Source organism: Montipora foliosa, chromosome 6 (assembly GCF_036669935.1).
Source record: "Montipora foliosa isolate CH-2021 chromosome 6, ASM3666993v2, whole genome shotgun sequence".
Lineage (NCBI taxonomy): Eukaryota > Metazoa > Cnidaria > Anthozoa > Scleractinia > Acroporidae > Montipora > Montipora foliosa.
In genome coordinates this window covers 40,462,512-40,471,197 of record NC_090874.1, presented here as the reverse complement: position 1 = coordinate 40,471,197, position 8,686 = coordinate 40,462,512, and the positions used below count along the sequence as shown (strand labels likewise).

At 40.6% G+C, this 8,686-nt stretch overlaps 1 protein-coding gene across 3 annotated transcripts in view; it reads right to left on the bottom strand.

The window, feature by feature from the left end:
- Positions 1-8,686, bottom strand: part of LOC138007348 (AT-rich interactive domain-containing protein 5B-like) — a 31,117-nt gene that overhangs the window by 1,519 nt on the left and 20,912 nt on the right. For all 3 annotated transcript variants that reach the window (XM_068854181.1, XM_068854180.1, XM_068854179.1), the window contains 5 exons: positions 5,767-6,881; positions 5,394-5,499; positions 3,654-3,706; positions 2,499-2,596; positions 1-2,100 (listed from right to left, as the gene is read on the bottom strand). The exon at positions 1-2,100 is cut by the window's left edge. In XM_068854181.1, the coding sequence (XP_068710282.1) occupies positions 288-2,100; positions 2,499-2,596; positions 3,654-3,706; positions 5,394-5,499; positions 5,767-6,881 (3,185 nt within the window). In that variant the 3' untranslated portion in view covers positions 1-287. The remainder of the gene's footprint in view (positions 2,101-2,498; positions 2,597-3,653; positions 3,707-5,393; positions 5,500-5,766; positions 6,882-8,686) is intronic.

Genomic DNA, 8,686 nt, shown 5'->3' with positions numbered 1-8,686 from the left:
TCTGGTTACACCTTGTGTACAATGGGATTCCTAAAAGACGTGATTCCTCGTGAAAGTGATATGATCCCATGTGACATGCAATGCACCAAACTTACGTTACGCAAAACACTAGTTCACATAACCATGGTGCAAAACTGATGCATGCAACTTAATCTTTATGCCTGGGATGGAAACAAGAAACATATAAAAGCTAATATCTGAGAATGCTTAATTTTGACCAATTGTAAGATCCAGCATCATTAAACCACTGGGAAAAAAATACTATGTTACAGTTATTTCCAAATCCCTCACGTAAAGGAGTATAAAGGGTATGCAGCCCCGTCAGGAGTCCTTGAGCTTGATGAAGTTGGATAAGATGATGCCATCAAACAGTGTGGGTGGATATGAATTTGATCCTCTGCTCCTGCTAACAGGGGAGGAGCACCCATTGGTGCCATCCCAAGATGGTAAGGAGGATTAAAAATCTGTGCCGATGGTATGAAGATTCTTGATGCGCTGTACACGTGACTGGCTAGTGAGTCCATCGGTGGCCTTAGATGCGCAGGGTGTGAGTAGATGTAATGATCAGGATGACCTGGTGCAACCATAGTGGGTGCCCATGTCATATTGGCAAATGGAAGGTCTTCCTCAAAGTGTTCCTTCTTTGGTTTTGGCAGCAACAGCTTTTCATCTTTTCTGCTTTTTGGCAAAGAGCAGGGGCAGTCTGGAGGGCAACTGTCCTCATGTACATAACTATACTTAAACTGTGCCTGCTCAAGGTGGTGTCTCTGATTGCTGACAGGAGGTTTGGTGGGCTGTGGTGTACTGGCCTGTCTTCGCCTCCATTCAGCAAAGTGCTCATCAACACTTTCACTTGAAGGTGAGTGAGCAAACTGTCGCTCAACACTTTCAATCTTTGACTGCTGGTGTCTTTTCTTATCATGTTTTGGAAGGTTCATCTCTGGCTTGACTGAAGGGTACAACTCATCTGAGTTTTTCCTCATTGTTGACACAGGAGATCTTGATAGAGAGACTTTGAGTAACTGTTTTCCTTGGGGTTCAACATTGTAAGTATGAGAATCAAAAAGAGTGGTCGTTTCATTCCTGGAGTGGGTCTTGGCAATGGAATGATGCCTCAAGGTTTCTTCACGTTCCCTCTTCAACAGTGGCTTTGGTGCAAGTCTTCTTGCACTAGAATCCTTGGTTTCAGCAGTTCTTGGCATTTGAGATATCCCTACTTCCTTTTCCTTCAAGCCTTCCTTTTTTGATATTACTGCATTTTGCGGATGGCATTCTACATGAGATACCGAGTGGCTCTTTAACTTTAACACGGAAGGGTTATCGTCCGATGTCAAGTCAATAATTTCTTTGTTTTGGATAGTGTTGTTAAAGGGCTGTGAAGATAAGGACTTTGGTGCAATATCACTCACCACTCTTGACACTCTTTGAAGGCAACCAGCTTGCGCAGATTTTGTTGTGTTTTTAGCATAGATTGTGTTGGTTCTTGCACTGGTTTCATCATCATTATCCAGTGCATTTAAATAATGATGTTGTGTACATCGTTGACCAGGAAGTGTGGCAAGTTTATCGGGCGTGGCCGGATTGTCTCTTTTCTGTGTTGGGAGAGGAGAGGACTGGGAGATTTCTGCTCTCGTGCTTTTGCTTATTAAGGTGGTTTCCCGGTAGCCTTGTTTGATGGGTCTGACATCAACTGGTGGCATATTCATCCGAGCACCATCTTTGCCCACATTTGGCAATGTAAGAGTTGCCATTGCGCCGCTTGAACTGGTAGTTTTCATAGCCTTCCCACTAGAATTGCTTGTGATTTTTGCGGTTACAGTCAATGCTTGTGGGGAAGAAAGGGCAACACTTGCTGGTGGGACCTTTGTAGCATTAGCTTCCGTAGGGTGTAGGTTCTGCGGATGCTTTTTGTCTGCGTCTTTGCCTGTACCAGGGTCAGCACAAGACTTCGTTTTACTGTTAGAAACTGCCAGCAACTGCTTTTTATCTGTTTTGTTCAGTGGGTCTTTAGGAGCTAATTCACTCTCTATGGCTGGGTTCTTATCATCTATCTGTTTCTTGAGTTGGCTTCGTATGTGCCTCTCGTATGGCAAGAGCAATCTGTGGGAAAAACAACAACAAAAACACTTTATCACTGCCATCAATAAGTAAATAAATGAATATACAGAATTTAGTTGTAAGACAAAAAGTAACAGCATACTGAATGGGTCTTGGCACCTTGAATAACCGCAGGGTGTCCAAACGTCAGGTCAATTTTAGAAATTACGGGTGATAATGAATGCAAACTTCTCACTCTTGAAAAGTTTGGATATTCCTTCCTGAATCCCCTTGAACAGAGCAGTGGCCCCAACCACTTACTGTACAGTAAGTAGAAGGTGTACTAGATACAAGGACAGCAACGTCTGCCATTTGCAAATTCCTCCGTGCCCACATTCCCTATTGATCTTGAGCCCCATTCTATGCAGTACCAAAAACACTTCAGATAGGCCAAGTTTTACCTTTCATAGTGCCTCCTAGTGTAAGTTGCAGCACTGGTTATTGTTGTGCTTCCTCCAAGCGAGTCATAAACACGCCGCCACAAACGTTTGCTTGTAACCTAAACAAAAACAAAACAATCTCAGACTTTGCCAAGAACACTCTGCCTGTAATCCATGAAGATTAATGTTAATCTTAAAAGGCTATGCATGTTGTGCAGGCATTCAACCTTTTGACGAACCACCTCCTAAAAAGTGGTCAACAAAATTAATAATTTTTTTCATACTGGTAATTACTAATAATTTAACTAAGTTTTAGGATTTATATTCAATTACTTAGTTTACCTTATTTTGCTACTTAACTTTGTTTATCTTACTATTCATTTCAAATAGTCAGCCTCATTTGATCAGTATAGAAGTTGTTGACCCTGCCAAGGTAAGCAGGATTGGTGTAGTGGTGAGAGTTCTTCGAGGGTAATCCAATTTGGTCCTCTCAACAAAAAACATTAATTTTTTTAAAATGTGATTTCTGGAGCCCCGATTGTACGTTTCGTTGCTTTCTTTAAATTAAGCCCATGAAGACAACAATATTACTATCATTACTGTGGGTGCTTTTCATTATGCCTGACCATTAGGTCCCCCCCCCCCCCCCCGAATCTGGGCCGCCTGTGATCAAACGTTTTAATAAAGATCGAATTACCACCGTGGACGATTTGGAGAGCTGACGTTTCGAGCGTTAGACCTTCGTCAGAGCGAATAGAAGAATTGTGGGTGTTGTTGGATTTTATGCGGGTGTGGGGGAGCTTTGCCATTGGTGGAAATATGGTAACATGAATTTGTGAATAAAATAATTGAATGAAAGGCGTTCACTGATTCCATGAGGATAAATAAAGTGTACCTAGTATTAAGTTGCGCCTTTCTGTGTTCCCGTGGTGTAAGGCTAGGCCGCAAATTGTCATGTGGTCGGAGGGATTAGGAAGATTAAAATGGCGCGCAACTGGTGTTGATGCATCTGTGTCGCTTTTTTCTATATCTCATAGGTGTTGCTTTCAAGAGTCGGAGTCAATCTTCCCGGCTATGTTCAGAAATTTGATTGATGGAGGCTAAAAGGCAGTTTGGCGCATAACACTTGAAGGTGAGATTCCGCAGAATTATGAAAATCGCATAAGTTGTACTTACTGCATCATATCCTCCAAATCGTTGAGCAGTTGTATACATTGTCCACAGGTTAACTAAAGGAAGCACAAATGAGTAAACGAAAGCCTCCTTAGAATCCCTACGCATACAAATTTTAAGTAACAGTGTGGGGACCTACATACATGTATAACCTTTGCCAGGGGATCCCCACTGAAGAATAAATCATCAGTCTGGTAGTAAGTGGTAGTCTTGGCAGGAAGAAGGTTACCGTGGATATAGTTTTTTTGAGTGGACACCTTTAATGTTGCTGACCCTTTTGCCAGTAAGCAGTTCCTCTATGATGAGTAAAATCCTGAATACATGTGTGCAGTCTTTATAGGGAAAGGGTTAACTAATAAATTAAAAGGCTGTTCAAAAATGGTCTGCTTTTATACCAGAGATGAGTGCTACACTGAAAATTAGTAACTGATTTGACAGGAAAGTACATAGGTGTTTTTTTCCTGTTTGGCTTGTACAGTATGGAAGTGGGAATCAAGTAAGATCATGCGAAAAGAGAAATGTCCAGTTTTTAACAATTAGCCCCACTAAAGTAAAAATGTTACTTTACACCAGACAAATCACTAGAAACAATTTTTTGGAGGGAGTACATTATTATTATTATTATTATTTTTTATTGAAAAAGCGACTCATCCACAAACAGGGGTATGCAATGAGCATCCTGCTAAGTTGAAGAAGGTATTAATAGTTTGTTGTATTGGGCAAATCTGAAAGACTAAATCTGGAATACATGTAATTTATCCTTGTAATCTAGCCATTCATCTAAATGTTAGAGGAATGTGTCAATGAGACAAGTATTAGGAACTTGTCAGAAATCTGGAGGCATTATTTATCCGGGAAGGTTAGAGAAATTTAGGATGAGTTCCAGGGGATGGTCAAGATATTTCAATCCCTTATCTAGGGTAAAAATGGGTAAAGTCTCTGTTTACGAGCCAGAAGGCCCATCAGGCTGATGCTTATCTCCGTAGCATGAAGTGACTAGCTTCCCCCTGGATGGGATGCTAGTCCATCGCAGGGTTACCCCCAGGATTTTGCCGGTACCCATTTATACACCTAGGAGGAGAGAGGCACCATGAGAGTTAAGTGTCTTGCCCAAGAACACAACACAGTGTCCCCAGCCAGGACCCGAACCCAAACCACTCGATCCGGAGTCGAGCACTCTTACCATGAGGCCACTGCGCCTCCGTAGGGAATGTCATTTTATTTTCGTTGCTTTACTGAAAATCTCCCCCCTCTCCCCTGCTAATTTCTGACAAGTCCCTAAATGAAAGTTAAGTAATAACATTATTTTTGATTGCACCAGGAAACACCATCTTGAGTTCTGCCAAATTCTTAAGATTTCACCAAATAATTATTATTGAAGAGATTATTAGTGGAAGAAACCATTACCATTTTTCAACAAGGTTATGTGGGTTCTGGCTGGAAATTTTGGTCACTTTACATTTAAGACCTCGTAAAACACACCATAACTATTTTGTTACATTCCAGACTGTTACAGGATTACATGTAGCTGTCAATCAGCCGAGTTAAATCAACCATTAAATAGGTTTTTGATACAAGGACTCCCTTGGCATGTTGCCCCAATTTTAAATTTGTCAGAATGTGGAAAAAAATCTACTCTAAGCAGGCTGAAATAAGAACCAAAATAATAACACTAATAACGTTATGGTGAACGTGGGCATGTCCTGTAAGATGAGTATTCTGTGTTAAATCTAATGTCAGTACCTTTCTTAAATCCCAAAGCAGGAAGCTTCCCAAGGGGTTGATTTGTTTTTTTCATGAAGTCCCTGAGGGTATGCATAAAGTACTTCTCATCTTCATCACTGTATACCTTTTGGATTAAAGACAATCAAGATGTACATGAGTAAACATTTTGTGAACTCTACTTAGAATCAAACAAGCTTGATACATTCAGTGCAACCTTCATTTAACTCACTGACCCCTGGGTGGGGGGGGGGGGGGGGGGAACTGCCAGGGGATTTTACTAGTCAATAGGGGTGTTCTAAGGCACTTGAGGAGTCAATGGGTCAAAGCATCAGCTTTAAATTCAAGAAATTACTCATATTCATTTCCTGGCTTACAGGAAAAAAAAGCTCACCTCATCTTTGACACTGCCAGGCATTCGCAGACGTTTTTTCTTCTTCTTCCATGCTACAGCTTCTTCAGGCTGCTCTATCTCATTCTCTTTCTTTTTGTTAGAAACCTTTGGTGTAAGTCTTGGCTGTTGCAGCCTTTCATCATTCTCCTTACTTGGTTTTGATCCCACTGATGAAGAACTATCGGCAGTTTTACCACCCATACCACAAGACACCGCCTCGGCAACATTACTGGATTTTACCCCAGATGAAACAGTCCCAGACAATGGTGCTGTATGTCGTTGGGGCCTGGATGAAATAGGCTGAGCACCAATTACAGGCTGTGACAAAGTAGCTACTGGTTGAATACGTTTTACAGGCCCTGTGGACACTGCCAACTGAGTTTCAAAAGTTCCTTGAGTTGTAGCAACTGGTTGACTATTTGATGGAAACGAGCTTGTCTCTATCAGATCAGTCGTAATTGTTTGAGTAAGTTCCTTAATGTGATTAATTATCCCAGTTTTCTTGACCTTCACCTTTTCCAAAGATGAATTTTGCATTTTACCCGACTGACTATCTAAGGACACACTTGGCTTTGTGAGCAGGGCACTTGTAACTCTTGTGTGAATGCTACCTTCTTTGGCTGCTTCATCTAACAAGACAGCATTGGTACCACCACTAACCCTTTCATCCTTCGTTGAACTCGTATTTTTAGAAGAGATCACATGATTCTGCATGGGTGTTGTTTGTGAACATTCAGTCATTTTCGGCTGTTCCTGTGTCAGCTGTTGGGCGTCTACGTTGGACTTTGTGGAGATCAGTGGAGGAGGGTGTGCTAACAAAACAACAGGAACTACAACTTTTGGAACAGCTTGTACTTTAGGCTTCTCAAGTGGTAGTGGGTCACTATTTTGTACTGCTTTTGTCACATTTTGAGGCACGTTTGTCCTCTGCAAGACATCTTCTGACAAGTCTGAACTGGCACTCTCATCTCCGTGAGACACCTTAACCCTCTTTGCCGAAGGTACACTGGTAAGATGATTCTGAATGTCTGCCATAAGTCGTTTTTTCTTGAGAACATTATTCTGGGGTGCACTGAATCTCCTTTTCTTCCTGGGTCTGCCTTTGAGGACTGGTGCTGAAAATGCAAAATAATAAGTCATTTCCTTGCAAGCCTGTTGACAAATAATCTAGCCCACATAAAACCCAGTTGATGGAACAACGTGTACAATTTTAGAAAAATCTGGCTGTCACTATGTTACTGTATTTACTCGTCTATACATGTAAGTTGGCGTTTGATGATCTAAAAATCAGCCCAAAAACTGCCCTTGACTTATACATACAGATACAGCCATACAGACAGAACCAGCTTGGTGGCCCTAGAACTATCAGATAATTAGCATAAAAAACGATTTTACAAAACAAGTTCTGATTGTATTTGTGTTTGATGAGCTTGGCTGGGCATTTCAAGGTCAACAGGAAAGTTTGGAGAAATAAGATACAAGTGGGTTAAATAAAAACCTTTGGGCATGCCTCCTTGACTATGGCCGTATCTGTAACTTTGAAAGATCGGGCAGTTTATGATAGAGCGGACTGATGTTTGTTTCACTTCTCTTCATTGAACAATCTCAGTATTTAACTGGCAAAAGCTTTCCAAGATGGCGGGTTGTTTCTTGAATGATTTTTTGAAACTCTTTCCATCTACCAAAAAATTGATCTCTTTTCCATGTCAACGTTAAATGGAAGGTTGTTTTCAAATCGGAAGATTTAATTGTCAACATGGCTCACATAAGAACACAGAAAAAACTTCCTCAAAGTAAACTGAAATACTCGTGTCATTGCATGTCAAGTTACAAGAGCTGATAAACTTCATTTACAGTAGTTTTTTTTTTGTTGGTTGCAACTGCAGAAGAACTTTCACAAAATTAATGACATTACCGTATATACCACTGTATAGGTCGATCCCATGTATAAGTCGATCCCCCATTTTTGATGGCAAAAAACGCAATTTCTTAATTTCTTTGTTAAATGTTCATGGGACAGTAATCTTGTATTCTTCGATTTCTGGAAATGTGGATACACAAAAAAAACAGGGCCTCAAAGCGCTTAATAGTTTTGTTGTTCAGCAGCTGTTGTATATGCGGGCATTTTGCCCTTGAGTTTCGAAAAAGTTCTCAGAAAATCGAACATGTAAACCTCAAACTCACCTGTTTCGTTGTTCAAGGATAAAGGGCTTTAGAAGATAAGCACAATGCAACATCACAGAAGCAGGAGTCAATCTTTGAAAATAACTTTCGAACGATGCGAAAATGTGCAAGGTTTAATTGGCCCTTGACTTATAATTTCTCAAATGACAAAAACAAAACTCATAAACCAAACAATACGAAGTTTGCAAAAGCATTTAAATCTGCCAGGTTTGTATAAAGAATGAAAAACATTCATTACCAACCAGCATTTTCACGTAACACGAGTGATGATGCTTGCACGCAAATATGAGGTATTGCGCCAGGTTACTGAGTCGTTGGACGATCGTGTTTTATTCGAAGAAACAGAAATGCCTTTTAGAGCTTTCCGCCTTTGGAAAACGAAAATTTCCAGTGTCTATTTCATATTTGTGCTTGTGAGTATCTTCCACATTTAGAGTCGGACAAATCCTTTTTCATTTCAACTGGAATTGCTTACATTCGTTTTGAAGTCTTTTGTCATTCATTTTGAAGTCTTTTGTCGGCTTTTGTCCACTGCGTTCGTTATGCCCAAGACAACATTATTATGTTACTTTTGAATAAATTACTTAGCTGGAACTTGACTCAAAATCTTTGACCGGTGTATAAGTCAAGGGCGATTTTTGGAGCTTCTTTTGAGGCCATAAAAGGTCGACTTATACACAGGTAAATACGGTAAGTTTTAGCACTGCATTTCAGCTTTTTGGCCTTGAAAATGGGG